This window comes from Cydia strobilella, chromosome 24 (assembly GCF_947568885.1).
Source record: "Cydia strobilella chromosome 24, ilCydStro3.1, whole genome shotgun sequence".
Taxonomy (NCBI): domain Eukaryota; kingdom Metazoa; phylum Arthropoda; class Insecta; order Lepidoptera; family Tortricidae; genus Cydia; species Cydia strobilella.
Genome location: NC_086064.1, coordinates 3,703,781 through 3,721,175, shown reverse-complemented (window position 1 = coordinate 3,721,175; position 17,395 = coordinate 3,703,781). Strand labels below are relative to the sequence as shown.

The following is a 17,395-nucleotide window of genomic DNA, read 5'->3' as shown; positions in this document are numbered from 1 at the left end:
GCGTTATCGCTCTCTGCAAGGGCCTGACACTCTTTGATAGAGAAAGATAGTCTTATTGCGATTCCTATTAGAGGAAAGAGAAAATAGTGCCATGCTTTGTCCTTATCACCGACCGGGTGGCATCATAGGTAGGAGGCGATGGCGAAATACCGAAATTTATAAGAGTGAAAGAGAAAAAATCCTATGCTGCCCAAATTTTATATGAATATTCTTTCTCTTACCCCCGGTCGCTCGGAGTCGCGTCTATAACTACTTGTATATATAGGTACTAAACTCTCTGTGTAACCGCTCTCTGTAAACAAGCGATAGGCTCTCAGTATGTGCTAGTAGCGCCCTCTACGCAGAGTTTTGCGTAATATTCCCTACTGCAAAGGCTTAAGAGTGCGTGTTCAGATATTTTTGGCCATCGTAGCCGTTCCGATATATCTGAAGCGACTGTACATGTAAAGTAAGCTAAGTTTACGACTCTTCATTGTTATGATATGATAATATTGTTAATAATGACTCGTATATGTATAAATGTGTATACATCTTGTTCTGAGCTAAGTAGCGTACGTAATTTGTGTAAATATGAAAATAAAGCATTTTTCTACGTAATTTAGACTTTTATATTTCCTTATTTGATATATTACTTTTAGCTTTTAACTTGGTACAGTCGCCATCAGATATATCGGAGCGGCCAAGGTGCTCACAAATATCTGAACACGCCTCTATTGTCAAGGCGGTAAGTGCGTGTTGAGATATTTATGAGCACCTCGGCCGCTCCGATATATCTGATGGCGACTACAATAAAACAACATAAGAGTTTAGAACTATGCTAAAGTTAATTTTTTACGCGAAAATTTCAAAGCAATCATTTCAATTTTAGGTTCGATAGTTAGATTTTTCTGTCATTTCATTTTTTGAAAAAAAAAAACTAAACAGCGGAATGGCTGTGATAATTACTCAAGTAATTATGGATGAAGCTTATCGCGAGATCTCTAGAGTGGGTTGAAACTGCTGAGATTAGAGAAGTGTCACTGTAAATACCTTACTAACTGAAAATGCAACTTCGCCATTTCTCAGTAGAGTTGATAATATTGTAGTATTTAAATTAATACTTAAATCAGGCGTGATTCTTTCGTCGCGCCGCTACAAGTACATGCGGCCACCCCCAATTCTGAGGTCTAGCCATAGTAATGGGGTTGGCAACTGTCAAAGGTTTGCAGAGATGGCGCCATCATAGCTTGCCTCTTTTTCTATGAGATTTGGCTTAAAGGGCTGGCATCCAGGGCATTAAAAAAACAAAATCGACACAATTTTAGGGATTGACGGGGCAAGCTATGCTGGCGCCATCTGCTAATTATTTCGACCGGCCAACCCCGTTGCCGCGCACTGCTACGGATCGGACGCGTGTTCGCGCATGCGCCACCTAGCGGTCATATCTGTCGTAAAGTCGTAGTAGTCGCGTTTTGTTAGGGAGTGAATCTTCTGTACCTAGTACTATTATTTATTCTGTGCTTAAATATAATAAGTGTTTAATATGTGTTGTAAAGATAAATTGGCAAGAAGCATCATTGTCTTATGCTTACGGCGGTTCCCTGAGCCAGAAGGCGAAAAATCTCCTTATATGATCCTGTTTTTCTAAGAGGCGTTGATATTCGTAGACGTGGAAAAAATATATGTAGTTCTTGACTATATTATCTTTAATATCATAGCTTGCGATAGACCATAGAGTAACTTATACTAGAGCGGTACTGTCATATTAAATTTTGTAACCCCAGTAAATTCACTGCCATCTGTCGACACACTTTAAAACTAAAAATAAATATTTATAAAAATACGATAAAATGTATTTAAATATGGATAAATGATTTTTTTATTTGCATTAATTATTTTTATATGATTTTGACCCATGTTCTTTCACTGGTATGCGTTAAAATTATAAATAACAAACGAAACAGTCAACGCCCTCTATACGAGTGTAGGCCAAAACTAGTGGCGCCATCTGATCGAAAATCAAATTTTCGTGATTTTCGAGGCACGTTTTTTCCTTAGACTGTATCCATCTATTACGGAGTTATATCAATCTTTGGATACACGAATTATGACACTTCGCTCGATACAATTAATTCCCAAAGTAACCTCTAACTCGGACTTTTAATCCAACTTTACTCGGTTATTTATTATGTGATACTATAAACAAAAAAAGAAGAAAAAACAATCTTAACTTAAATAGTAATTTCATAGCTTTCGAATTTCGATATTGTAGGGTAACGTTTTTAAAATAAATAAAAATCGACAAAATTCGATCAAAATTGACACTTGGCGCGCATGATCTTTCCCGTTCTTTCTTGCGAAATGTGACAGAGACAGCGGCAAACCGATGGAACGGCCTTAAGCTATTAGTATTAGAAGCCAAGTGCACTCTGTGCCTAATTAATGTTACGGCTAGGCCTTTGAGATAACGAATTATTAATCACTCAATTATCTACAGGTTTCTACAGGAAATTGGACGAATAAATACGAGTACATAACGTTTTATAGGTATACCACTTATCTCAAGAAATTGGTTAAAAAGTTGCAATGGTGATTTTATAGTTAGAAGGTAGCAGTTTTTTGGGGCTAAACCTAGTTTTTATAGAGGTACCTATATACACAATGTTTTTGTTTCTTACAGACAGAAGTGTGCACTAATTACCTACAGTATCAACTATACCTACTTATTATTTAAATATAAATAGTAGGTACAATATTGTCAACTGTGAAATGGCCAAGCTGTTAGTAATTATATTCAGTAAGTATTCACCGATATTGCCTTTAAACGATTGTAAATGTCGCTTTTAACCTTTTGGAAGCCACTGACTGACTGACCGATATATACGCATCGTAGGTTCAACGCCAAAGACCGATTAACAGGTCATAGACCACAGAGCAACATAGACCTACATGCATATGCATAAAGTTCAATTTCAGTTTTGACACTTCGGTGACGCCGTGGCGTCTGGATGACTGCTTTTGTGTTTGACACGGCGTCGAAAAGGCCCAGAGGGCCTACTGCGAACCACGTTCGACGTGTTGCCTCCCTGTCACACTTACATACGAATTTACAAGTGCGACAGAGGGCAACACGTTGAACGTGGTTCGCGGTAGGCCCTCAGGGCCGGGTAGGGGGTGTCCTATACTTCGTTTTATATGACGGTTGACCGGTGATCAATGCGATAGAAAAGTGTCAGACGCTCCGGCCTGGCCCCGGGCCGGTCTAACGTGAGTCATCCTTTATGGAAGTTCATGTGTAGTAAGACTAGTAAGCAAGTCACCAGTAAGCAGTCAGGGAAATAAAATTGGATACCGTTTTATTAGGTAGACATATGATTTTTTTATCCAATTTAGTTAATCTCTTTCACCAAATGGGCATTTTCTATGAAAAGGGACCTTATTGTCGATGGCGCTTACGCCGCACAGCGTCGCGCTGCATTGTATTTATATCGGAGCATCGTTCATAATGGCGTAAGCGCCATCGACAATAAGGTCCCTTTTTATAGAAATTACCATAGCCTAGTTCATTTTAGATTCCATCTACTCCCAATTAGTACTTACACCCAGGTAGCAAAGTGACGTCAGCGACGTCATAATGACGTCATTTATACGTCACAATGACGAAACGGACGTCATAATGACGTATAAATGCTACCTGGGAGCCTGGCTGGTGCTGCCTCCGCGTACGCCTTATGTGACGGGCAAGGATAGCAAAACATTAGGTGTAGGTACCCGTTGCACTTATTAGAAAGAACCTCCTCTTAATTGTCAGGGACACCATTTTCCCGTGTACGAGAAACACATGAAACTGAAGACCTTATACATACCTAATAAACATAATATGTACAGTCGCCATCAGATAATCGGAGCGGCCGAGGCGCTCACAAATATCTGAACACGCCTCTATTGTCAAGAGAGTGCGTGTTCAGATATTTTTGAGCACCTCGGCCGCTCCGATATATCTGATGGCGACTACAATAAAACAACATAAGAGTTTAGAACTATGCTAAAGTTAATTTTTTACGCGAAAATTTCAAAGCAATCATTTCAATTTTAGGTTCGATAGTTAGATTTTTCTGTCATTTCATTTTTTGAAAAAAAAAAACTAAACAGCGGAATGGCTGTGATAATTACTCAAGTAATTATGGATGAAGCTTATCGCGAGATCTCTAGAGTGGGTTGAAACTGCTGAGATTAGAGAAGTGTCACTGTAAATACCTTACTAACTGAAAATGCAACTTCGCCATTTCTCAGTAGAGTTGATAATATTGTAGTATTTAAATTAATACTTAAATCAGGCGTGATTCTTTCGTCGCGCCGCTACAAGTACATGCGGCCACCCCCAATTCTGAGGTCTAGCCATAGTAATGGGGTTGGCAACTGTCAAAGGTTTGCAGAGATGGCGCCATCATAGCTTGCCTCTTTTTCTATGAGATTCGGCATCCAGGGCATTAAAAAAACAAAATCGACACAATTTTAGGGATTGACGGGGCAAGCTATGCTGGCGCCATCTGCTAATTATTTCGACCGGCCAACCCCGTTGCCGCGCACTGCTACGGATCGGACGCGTGTTCGCGCATGCGCCACCTAGCGGTCATATCTGTCGTAAAGTCGTAGTAGTCGCGTTTTGTTAGGGAGTGAATCTTCTGTACCTAGTACTATTATTTATTCTGTGCTTAAATATAATAAGTGTTTAATATGTGTTGTAAAGATAAATTGGCAAGAAGCATCATTGTCTTATGCTTACGGCGGTTCCCTGAGCCAGAAGGCGAAAAATCTCCTTATATGATCCTGTTTTTCTAAGAGGCGTTGATATTCGTAGACGTGGAAAAAATATATGTAGTTCTTGACTATATTATCTTTAATATCATAGCTTGCGATAGACCATAGAGTAACTTATACTAGAGCGGTACTGTCATATTAAATTTTGTAACCCCAGTAAATTCACTGCCATCTGTCGACACACTTTAAAACTAAAAATAAATATTTATAAAAATACGATAAAATGTATTTAAATATGGATAAATGATTTTTTTATTTGCATTAATTATTTTTATATGATTTTGACCCATGTTCTTTCACTGGTATGCGTTAAAATTATAAATAACAAACGAAACAGTCAACGCCCTCTATACGAGTGTAGGCCAAAACTAGTGGCGCCATCTGATCGAGAATCAAATTTTCGTGATTTTCGAGGCACGTTTTTTCCTTAGACTGTATCCATCTATTACGGAGTTATATCAATCTTTGGATACACGAATTATGACACTTCGCTCGATACAATTAATTCCCAAAGTAACCTCTAACTCGGACTTTTAATCCAACTTTACTCGGTTATTTATTATGTGATACTATAAACAAAAAAAGAAGAAAAAACAATCTTAACTTAAATAGTAATTTCATAGCTTTCGAATTTCGATATTGTAGGGTAACGTTTTTAAAATAAATAAAAATCGACAAAATTCGATCAAAATTGACACTTGGCGCGCATGATCTTTCCCGTTCTTTCTTGCGAAATGTGACAGAGACAGCGGCAAACCGATGGAACGGCCTTAAGCTATTAGTATTAGAAGCCAAGTGCACTCTGTGCCTAATTAATGTTACGGCTAGGCCTTTGAGATAACGAATTATTAATCACTCAATTATCTACAGGTTTCTACAGGAAATTGGACGAATAAATACGAGTACATAACGTTTTATAGGTATACCACTTATCTCAAGAAATTGGTTAAAAAGTTGCAATGGTGATTTTATAGTTAGAAGGTAGCAGTTTTTTGGGGCTAAACCTAGTTTTTATAGAGGTACCTATATACACAATGTTTTTGTTTCTTACAGACAGAAGTGTGCACTAATTACCTACAGTATCAACTATACCTACTTATTATTTAAATATAAATAGTAGGTACAATATTGTCAACTGTGAAATGGCCAAGCTGTTAGTAATTATATTCAGTAAGTATTCACCGATATTGCCTTTAAACGATTGTAAATGTCGCTTTTAACCTTTTGGAAGCCACTGACTGACTGACCGATATATACGCATCGTAGGTTCAACGCCAAAGACCGATTAACAGGTCATAGACCACAGAGCAACATAGACCTACATGCATATGCATAAAGTTCAATTTCAGTTTTGACACTTCGGTGACGCCGTGGCGTCTGGATGACTGCTTTTGTGTTTGACACGGCGTCGAAAAGGCCCAGAGGGCCTACTGCGAACCACGTTCGACGTGTTGCCTCCCTGTCACACTTACATACGAATTTACAAGTGCGACAGAGGGCAACACGTTGAACGTGGTTCGCGGTAGGCCCTCAGGGCCGGGTAGGGGGTGTCCTATACTTCGTTTTATATGACGGTTGACCGGTGATCAATGCGATAGAAAAGTGTCGGACGCTCCGGCCTGGCCCCGGGCCGGTCTAACGTGAGTCATCCTTTATGGAAGTTCATGTGTAGTAAGACTAGTAAGCAAGTCACCAGTAAGCAGTCAGGGAAATAAAATTGGATACCGTTTTATTAGGTAGACATATGATTTTTTTATCCAATTTAGTTAATCTCTTTCACCAAATGGGCATTTTCTATGAAAAGGGACCTTATTGTCGATGGCGCTTACGCCGCACAGCGTCGCGCTGCATTGTATTTATATCGGAGCATCGTTCATAATGGCGTAAGCGCCATCGACAATAAGGTCCCTTTTTATAGAAATTACCATAGCCTAGTTCATTTTAGATTCCATCTACTCCCAATTAGTACTTACACCCAGGTAGCAAAGTGACGTCAGCGACGTCATAATGACGTCATTTATACGTCACAATGACGAAACGGACGTCATAATGACGTATAAATGCTACCTGGGAGCCTGGCTGGTGCTGCCTCCGCGTACGCCTTATGTGACGGGCAAGGATAGCAAAACATTAGGTGTAGGTACCCGTTGCACTTATTAGAAAGAACCTCCTCTTAATTGTCAGGGACACCATTTTCCCGTGTACGAGAAACACATGAAACTGAAGACCTTATACATACCTAATAAACATAATATGTACAGTCGCCATCAGATAATCGGAGCGGCCGAGGCGCTCACAAATATCTGAACACGCCTCTATTGTCAAGAGAGTGCGTGTTCAGATATTTTTGAGCACCTCGGCCGCTCCGATATATCTGATGGCGACTGTACATAATATAGGTATTTGTATGGTGATTATACTTTTGTTTATTATTTGCAATAATTGCAGGTATCCTCGGCTACTATTGGCAAGTAAATGCGATCAATAAATATAATGAGTGAGTGTGATTTACATTTATCTATACACCTTATAAAACAAGTTTCCCGCCGCGCATGTCTTTCTCTATGCATTCTGTCTATCTGTTCGTGATAAACTCATAAACTACTGAACGGATTTTCATGCGGTTTTCACTTCAATAGGCGGTCTAGCATAAGTTGCGTTCTCGCGCGCGACTCCATACATCTAGCGCGACTTCAAGTATGGACTCGCGCGCGAGAACGCAACTTATGCTATAGACCGCTAGAGCGATTTGAGAAAGGTTTATGTCAGGGGGGTGTCACTGCGCAGTTTAGGTATATTTGGCCGGCGCACCGCCCGGGCAGGAGTATGGCAGTGGGCTGCCGCTCGCGCAAAATTGAAAATACGCAATGGCTTCGAAACCTAAATCGCGATCTAATCTGTATAAAAGATAATGTTCTGTTTACGGATGTCTGAATAAAGGGAAGAACAAGGATGCAGAAAAAACATTTTTTTTAAATTCCGGACTATATTGACCGACATATTTTCAAAGGAATAAGTACTTCTGTGGCATACCTACTTCAGTGAGAATCAGACATACTATCTCCGGCTAAAAATTTTATGTTTACGTTTGTAATTCCTACATATTTATCTTAAAAATAATAAATCAGTAGGTATAGGCACAAAAACTTGTCAAGTGACAACCCCGTGCCGACACTCGCAGCTCGGTCATAAAACTGCGGCGCGCAAAGAAGATTCACGGTTCGTACGCGGTTATAAGTTTCAATTTTGCTTGCAGGCGGCGAGTGTAGGTATAATTTTGTACCTAAATCTGGCTTTTGTGAAGGAGTGAATTTTCTGTACGGTAGTACTATTAGTTATTCTGTGTTTATGTGTATAATTTGTTAAGATTTTATGTAACCCGTGCGAAGCCGGGGCAGGTCGCTAGTAAAATATAATTATAACGCGTCATACTTTGAACGCGTCACGCACTATCATTTTTACGCTATTTTGGCTGCACTCTCATACAAATCACGTTTTTTTTTTTTGTTCTGTTCTCTTCAGCATTCATTAGCATTTTTTTTTTTTACAAATCACGCCGACAATCAGCAGCTATATCCCATCTCAATAAAAATTAGCGCGATGTAGAGGTCTTGGTACAGCGCCATCTAGTGTGATATTTGGTAAACCTTTGTATATGAAAGTTCGGACTCAAATAGCGCTGTAACGCTTTTAAACAGAAAAGTGCTGCGCTAAAGGTTAAATTCTTGGTCATGTTTCCAGTGCATTTATCTTAAAGTTTATATTTTAGCTATACCTTCATACAAATCACGCCATATGACAATCAGCAGCTGAAGACCTTAATGACGCTCACCGATTCGGATGACGTGGACATAATGAAACACAGCCACGGTTTGAACGACACTACTGATGTGTTGGTGTCCCCAAAAGATCGCATGAAGGTAGAAAAGTTTGCCAAGTTGAGAGGAATGGGCGTTAAATATGTAGATCATTATGGCAGGTGAGTTTTTATACTTTTTAGGGTTCCGTACCCAAAGGGTAAAAACGGGACCCTATTACTAAGACTCCGCTGTCCGTCTGTCCGTCCGTCGGTCTGTGACCAGGCTGTATTTCATGAACCGTGATAGCTAGACAGTTGAAATTTTCACAGATGATGTATTTCTGTTGCCGCTATAACAACAAATACTAAAAACAGAATAATATAAATATTTAAATGGGGCTCCCATACAACAAACGTGATTTTCTTGCTGTTTTTTTCCGTAATGTTACGGAACCCTTCGTGCGCGAGTCCGACTCGCACTTGGCCGGTTTTTTTTAATTATAAATATATGTATTAATGTTGCCAAACAATAGGTACTATGCGAGCAACCTTACCTAAGTAGTACACGCTGTTCAGATCCCTTGAACAACGCTCGACGCAACGCTGCACGCTCCGTCTACACTGAGGCTTTGATCTTTAGTATTAAATTTTTCAGATATTTTGATAAGGAGGTCGCACTGATAAGAAAACATGACCAGTACCAGTCATTACAATATAATTCCTACCAAGATGTAAGTATTGTATTAAATTCAGTTATAATAATGAACATCATAATTATTACCTAATGGACAAAGTTTATCGCTGCTGAATTAGCTTTGTCTAACTCTAGCAATTTAGTGGAATTAATTGCATTGTTCGCTCAAATTATAGATATTAAAGCACTTAAAAACTGTCGCAAAGGAAAATCGCCGGTATGTAAAACTACAGTACCTTGGAAGGAGCTACGAAGGTCGAGTCATGAATCTGATCAAGATCTCCGCTAACCACAGGGCCCGGAATCCTATTATATTTCTAGACGCAGGTAAATAACACCCATTCCCACTTCCAAATTCAGTCCCACTCAGACGCTTTGCCAGTCCCAGTCGGAGTCAACTGGTCAAAGTCAAAATCGGAAACATAATTTGATGAACAATTAAAACAGCAAGAATTTCAAGATCTTTTTGTTTCACGCATGCAGCAAAATATAATTTTGCTCACTGTTTTTAAACATCAATGTAGTTCGAATTGCGAAGGTTAAAAGTGTGTGCCACATGAGACCAAACACTGCACCAATTGCACCTTATTTCTTAAGTCCTTAAAATTTTATTCGCAGCAAAAACTAACTTTGGTCTCTTGTTACGTAAATAACTATTTGGTTACTATAATTGCCCTCTTAATGCACAAGTAATTATTAACATGTAAATATGATGGCAAGATTAATCATTTTAATTCGAAATTATTGTCGATCAATTACATACATTTTCAAGGTGCCCATGCACGAGAGTGGGCGGCCCCTGCATTTGCGATGTACATAATCGACCAGCTAGTGATGGCGTTAAAGAAAAGAGGTGAAACGGAGGATCTGCTCGGCGTGGACTGGTACATACTGCCCTTGGTCAACCCTGACGGCTATGAATACACGAGATCGGACCCTGACGTGAGAACCTATTGATAATTCTATCCTCCACGTTACGAAACATGTCTATGATGACATCTCGAGCTCAATTTCTCTTTGTATTTCCGTCGATGAATTCCTTTGACTGCTTCCTTCCAACTGCATCATTCGATCAGTTCCATGCCATGAACACTCGCCACTGTGACCATACTTTAAAGCTGGTTATCATACTATAAGTACCATTTTTTTTTCACAGAACCGTATGTGGAGAAAATCAAGATCGAAAACATGGAGAAAGGAATGCTTCGGGGCAGATATCAATCGGAATTACGACTTCATGTGGGGTTACAGAGGCGCTTCCTTTGATCCTTGTAACTTTCAAACATACGCTGGTGAAAAGGCCTTCTCTGAGCGCGAGACGAGACTAGTGCGCAAAGTAATGAAGGATAACTCCAAACGTATCAAGCTGTACATATCTATACACACATACGGGGAATACTTTATTCATCCTTGGGGTTTTACGGGAAGTTATTTGCCAGATGAATGGGAGAAGTTCCATCGTCTTGCACAAGTGTATTCTAAGGCTGTAGTCAAAGCGGGAGGGCGACCGTTTAGAGTCATGAGCACTGGGCAATGGTACCCAGCTGCCGGAGGAAGTGCTGATTACGCTTTTGCCATAGTAAAGATTCCATATGCATACACTTTGGAAATTACTGACGGCTACGAATTTAACTATCCAGAAGGACTGTTGCACACAGTTCTGCCACAGTATTACGAAGGTTTGAAAGTTTTGGCTGAAGAAATTAAGCGGGAATTTCCCAATAAAGGCTGAATTACAATCGATATACATTCTTTTGTTTTTGCAATAATTGCAATCACTACACGATCTAACTAACTTGCCTATTATCCAATTTTATATGGAGAACCATACATAATTAATTAATTAACATTCGCGTTCCGATGCTAAAACTGATTCGACGTATCGTCTAGGCATATATCTACAATGTTTCTTTTTAATTCCTCTTCTACACAGAAGTAGACAATAATTAAATTATTATACCTATTATTTAAATATAAATCGCAAAATATTAACAACTGAGAAATGTCCAAGCTGTTATTAATTATATTCAGTAAGTATACAAATACAATTATTTTTTACTTATTGCACAACTTTACCGAACTGATATGCCCGTCAAACCTTCGAGAAATGAGCGTACTCCCATCTTACATGCCGGCAATATACTTACAACCCCTTTGGTGTTGCGGGTAGTCGCTTACCATTCGATCGACGATTCGTCTGCTCGTGTACCCCCTATATCATAAAAAAATATCGGCGCTCGCTTAGACATAGATCAGCATTTCCCAAACTACCTATGGGTCGACCCATTGGTGGGTCGCGAGCGAATATTGAGTGGGCCCTGAAATTACAAGGTAATCTGAGCGTTACCAATAATATTTTATGCCTTGCTATTAAGACGGCCAAGAGGTGCAGGGTCCCGTCCCGAATTTGGCAGGTGGGTCGGAGCTCGGAGCCCAGTCAACTTTGGGAACCACTGACTAGGTTAGATACATATACTTAAGTCTTGTTCGTGTTATATTTCTATTAAGGTATTAATTGAAATAATTGCAGGTATCCTCGGTCGCCTTTGGCAAGTTAATGGGATAAATAAATATAATGAGTGAGTGCAGTGAGCCGTATTTTACCTATATAAAAATGTGGTATTTTCTATAAAAAGGGACCTTATTGTCGATGGCGCTTACGCCATTATTAACGATGCTCCGATATAAATACAATGCCGCGCGTCTGTGCGGCGTAAGCGCCATCGACAATAAGGTCCCTTTTTATAGAAAATGCCTCAAATATTTAACGTGTCGGGCCGTGGACCGGATGTAAGCGGCGAGCGGCAAATCAAGTCCGTGCACACATTTGGTCGCAAGCAATATATGCATGGGCTTGATTGTCCGCACGCCGTTCATCTTCTGTTTCATTTTAGCTACACACTCATACAAATTACGCCATATGACCACAAGCAGCTGAAGACCTTAATGACGCTCACCGATTCAGATGACGTGGACATAATGAAACACAGCCACGGTTTGAACGACACTACTGATGTGTTGGTGTCCCCAAAAGATCGCATGAAGGTAGAAAAGTTCGCCAAGTTGAAAGGAATGAGCGTTAAACTTGTAGATCATTATGGCAGGTGAGCTTATGCTTTTTATAAATATATTGATTTATTTTTATTATTTTATTCAACACTTTAGGGGAACGTAGTTGGGTGAGAAAAAGGTACCGTTGACGGGTACACTTAGACTGATTTATTAAATCATAATCAAGTGTTTTATACATCTCTAATCTACGGCGGTACAGACATTATCTTAATCCAATCAGCGCGTGCTCTAACCTATACGAAGTTATCGACACGCGCCGATAATATTTTGCTGACCGCCATATTACTCCCCCCTTAGTAACCGGTAGGGTTGACGATCAGGTCCTTCGCAGGAGCTGTCCTGAACAGGATACGATTATTGCCTACGATTACGATACGATTATTTCACTTCCACGACGTTATAACTTCAATCACGGCTCCGCGACCGTGAACTTGAAAATGAATTGCTGCGGCATGTCTCGACGCGTGCTGCGTTGACAATAATTTCCTCGCGCGTGTCGCGTATTGTGCTTGCTTGCATTTTTGAGTGCGGCTTCAAAACAATTATAATATGTAGCTGGCATGACTTCATTTAATTAATTTGCAATTCGGCGTGAATTTCCTTGAATATATTCCTGATGCGTTGTGACAGTCCTCCCCGTTGCATCATTTCCTTAAACTTGTCGTTCTTGGAAGAAACGGAGACGTGCCGATGTCTTCTAATACGTCTGGGCGGACGTATGAAGAGTGCAGCCAGGGTGCTCAGAGCCAGCGTGGCGAGCGGAAATGCTCGAGCCAGGGTGGCGAGCGGAGAATCTCGAGCCATTGTGGCGAGCGGGGTGCTCGGAGCCGACAAGGCGAGCGTTGAGGGCGACGACTAGTAGTGGAGCGTTGAGTAGAGTAGTCGGGTCACTAGGTTTGCTGCGTGTCACATCAGGATTAATCAGGATCCTCTTGCCATAAAGCGTTGGTGGATATCTGATGTCATGGTGAGGTCATGTTAGGCTCGTTGTAATTATCTCTTCTTCCTTCTGAAGATATTCTGTGGTCCAAGAATCCGGAAACCGGAATATAATGGGAGTAGCCGCTTTTTTCCTGCGATGTTATTTGGTAGTGTCGGTGATGTCATTTGATGGAAGGGTGGCGAAATCAAATTGAGACGAGATCACTTTGTCAGTCCTTCTCGACCAGCAATTGAATGTCGCAGTCACTTACTTCCGAGGCTTCTTCACTGGAGCTCTTCGTGTAGACATCTCAGTAGGTGCGTGTTCCTTCGGCGGGTTACCACTGTAGGGAAGTGGCACCCGTGCACGTCGGTCCCCGTAGGGACCCCACTCGGGGTCACCACTTTAGGGGAACGTAGTTGGGTGAGAAAAAGGTACCGTTGACGGGTACACTTAGACTGATTTATTAAATCATAATCAAGTGTTTTATACATCTCTAATCTACGGCGGTACAGACATTATCTTAATCCAATCAGCGCGTGCTCTAACCTATACGAAGTTATCGACACGCGCCGATAATATTTTGCTGACCGCCATAAACACAACAAATGGTCCAATGAGTGTTAGTTGATCCTAGCCTATGTTAGTTCTTAATAATAAACATAGATTTTGTACTTTGACAAAGTTTCCACATTAAAGGACAATCAAGCTTATTAGCTATCATGTTTAAGATGCTATTACTGCTCCCACGTACCCTACTTAAGAGCGAGGCCGTTTTCTTACGCCAGATAGCGTCGAAGCAAACATAGTCGACGCGCTGCAGTATCGTGGAAGCCGTAGTAGCACCCTAAATACGTTGTTATACTGTATACGCAGATTATAAGCCCTATATACGCGTGTTATATATTATTTATGCCAAACAATACTATGCGAGCAGCCTTAGTGCACGCTGCTCAGATCCCTTGAACGCTCGACGCAACGCTGCACGCCCCGCCATAATATTCGCCATACGTGCCGCTAGTCGCTCTCCACTGAGACCCTAATACCACAGAATAAGTAATAGTATTATCATACAGAACGGCCACGCACCGCCCCGCCCCGATTCGAATTACCTCGCCCCGCGACACCAGATTGACGGCCGTTTGCCGGCCGCTCGGTAATATTTTTAAGCAACTTGCACTAAGCGCGTGTACAGACGTGCCGTTTACACATAGAAACGCAAGTGATTTTTGATGTATAGCGTGTCCGCCCTGTGCTAATACATTGATGCTTTGATCCATATAGTATTACCTAAATTTTTCAGATATTTTGACAAGGAGGTGGCACTGATAAGAAAGCATGACCACTACCAGTCATTACAATATAATTCCTACCAAGATGTAAGTATTGTATTAAATTCCGTTATAATAATGAACATTAATGGACAAAGATTACAATAATTAAATAAATAATAAATTATAACATATAAATAAGTACCATTTATTATTGATGTTACATAACGGTATACAAGTAGGTACCCTAACGACGCAATGATACGAATAAACATGTCTAAGATAGAGCTAGAATATGTACCTGCTTTTACCCGTTTAATTGTTAATACGAGCTAATACGGTGCCATACAGACAGATACACACACATAGCGGTCTAACTGCAAACCCCCTCTTTTTGCGTCACATTAACTTTATTTTAGGAATTAAGTCATTCCATTTTTCGCTCAAATTATAGATATCAACGCACTTAAAAACTCTCGCAAAAGAAAATCGCCGCTATGTAAAACTGCAGAACCTGGGAAGGAGCTACGAAGGTCGAGTAATAACCCTGATCAAGATCTCCACTAACCACAGAGCCCGGAATCCTATCATTTTTCTAGACGCAGGTAAATGGTATATTTTCCATTACACTTTTTTTCACCATGGTCTCATCTGAAGTGCTAAAAGTGCCCAGCGTCATGCTGAACTGAGATGCTGATGAAGATTTCGTGGCACTTTTTCCTTACCTATATTTTTCTTAACAATTATTGTCATAAATAGATGTGTTTACTAAAAATAGAGAAGTAGCTAAAACAAATTCCCATTCCGACATTTCCGACTCTTATTCCTATTCCCAGACCAAATCTAACTCGCCATTCGCTGTGCCAGACTGTGTTCAATTTGTCTTGTTACAAGACAGCGGCGCCAGTGTATCGTTCTATCGTTGTCTTGTATACTAATACAGGACAACGGCGGCCAAAGGGTTAGCAAGCATATGACTTGGTTTACATTTTATATTACAGAGATTCTGTTAGGACACGATCACATACATGTATTTACATTACTTTCGTCAATCGTTACGTTGATGTAGAGTAAAAATTTACTGCTCTTGCTAAACTATTGCGACACAATAATGTAAATAATGACGAGTTTCATAATTTCAGTTCGAAAGGATTGTGTACCTCTATCAAACCTCTATACTTAAAATAAAAACTACCATTAATTAAGTAGGTATGTACATTTTCAAGGTACCCATGCAAGAGAGTGGGCAGCCCCTGCATTTGCGATGTACATAATCGACCAACTAGTGATGGCGGCAAAGAAACCGACCCACGAAACGGAGTGGCTGCACGGCTTGGACTGGTACATACTGCCCGTGGTCAACCCTGACGGCTATGAATACACGAGATCCGACCCTGACGTGAGAACCTATTGATTATTCTATCCTCCACGTCCATGAAACATGTCTATGATAAGCTGCAACAAGTTATTTACTTTATTAACAATTTGCAGACAGAGCTGTACGAGGAGTAGTCCGAGTCCGTTCTTTGTGTATCAATGACATCTTGAGCTCGATTTCTCTTTGTATTTCCGTGGATGAATTCCTTTGGCTTCTTTCTTCCTACTGCATCATTCGATCAGTTCCATTCTATGGACGCTCGCCACTGTGGCCGTACTTTAAGGCTGTTAATCATACTATAATTATATTTTTTTCATAGAACCGTATGTGGAGAAAGTCAAGATCGAAAACATGGAGAAAGGAATGCTTCGGGGCAGATATCAATCGGAATTATGACTTCATGTGGGGTTACCGCGGCGCTTCTTTCGATCCCTGCAACTTCCAAACGTACGCCGGTGAAAAGGCTTTCTCTGAACGCGAGACGAGACTAGTTCGCAAAGTAATGAAGGCTAACTCCAAACGTATCAAGCTGTACATATCTATACACTCATACGGGGAGTACTTTGTGTATCCTTGGGGCTTTACGGGGAGTTATTTGCCAGATGAATGGGAGAGGTTCCATCGTCTTGCGCAAGTATATTCTAATGCTGTGGTAAAAGCAGGAGGGCGACCGTTTAGGATCATGAGTGCTGGGCAATGGTACCCAGCTGCCGGAGGCAGCGATGACTACGCTTTTGCGGTGGAAAAGATTCCATATGCATACACTTTGGAAATTACTGACGGCTACCAATTCAACTTTCCAGAGGGACTCTTGCACACAGTTCTGCCACAGTATTACGAAGGTTTGAAAGTTATGGCTGAAGAAATTAAACGGGATTTTCCCAATAAAGGCTGAATGACAATGTTCCTTAGATGAGATTTTTAGTTCTCGTATTAAAACCTCACTTCTATGACAATTTTTCGACTTACGATTTCAAATACAAATATATAAATCTCTTTATCTACACACATATCATAAACCCTCTATGATGCCTTCAAAATCCGTAAATAATGGCCAACATTAAGATAAACTGTTTTGTTACAGCAAATTTTTTATCTGTAAAAATGTTATTATTGCTAAATAATAACATCGAATTCGATAACATTATTTTATTCAAATTTCGAACATCTCTGAAAAACAAAGAAATTTGATTTGACCTCTATTCTAATATCAGTCGAGATGATGTTTTATTCGAAATGAAATGTCAATTGCATACAAATTTGACAAATCTCGCTTGTTAGTTGGTATCGAACGATATGGCAATCGACCCTCACTCTAGTTTGTCTCTGAATTAAACAAAAAACTACGGATGCGTGACATGCGTGAAAAAAGTTTTCTTTGCCGCCATTTGACGTGCAGTTTATCTTTTAATTAGTTTGTAAGTAAATAATAATTTGTTTTGTGTTTTTTAAAGTAACT

The 17,395-nt window shown here is 40.2% G+C and overlaps 2 protein-coding genes across 3 annotated transcripts; both read left to right on the top strand.

Moving 5' to 3' along the window:
• Positions 1-5,910: 5,910 nt before the first annotated feature.
• Positions 5,911-16,832, top strand: LOC134752211 (carboxypeptidase B-like). Of its 2 annotated transcripts, none has more exons than XM_063687822.1 (7): positions 5,911-5,970; positions 11,824-11,872; positions 12,188-12,397; positions 14,591-14,666; positions 15,013-15,163; positions 15,785-15,957; positions 16,256-16,832. In XM_063687822.1, exons 1-7 carry the CDS (start codon positions 5,943-5,945, stop codon positions 16,829-16,831), a joined length of 1,263 nt encoding a protein of 420 aa, XP_063543892.1. In that variant the 5' UTR covers positions 5,911-5,942; the 3' UTR covers position 16,832. The 2 variants fall into 2 exon arrangements, with proteins under 2 accessions (XP_063543892.1, XP_063543891.1); XM_063687821.1 differs by lacking the exon at positions 5,911-5,970 and adding an exon at positions 11,155-11,323.
• Positions 8,549-11,034, top strand: LOC134752213 (carboxypeptidase B-like). Its single transcript, XM_063687823.1, has 5 exons — positions 8,549-8,779; positions 9,255-9,330; positions 9,470-9,620; positions 10,066-10,235; positions 10,450-11,034. Exons 1-5 carry the CDS (start codon positions 8,622-8,624, stop codon positions 11,023-11,025), a joined length of 1,131 nt encoding a protein of 376 aa, XP_063543893.1. The 5' UTR covers positions 8,549-8,621; the 3' UTR covers positions 11,026-11,034.
• Positions 16,833-17,395: the final 563 nt, after the last annotated feature.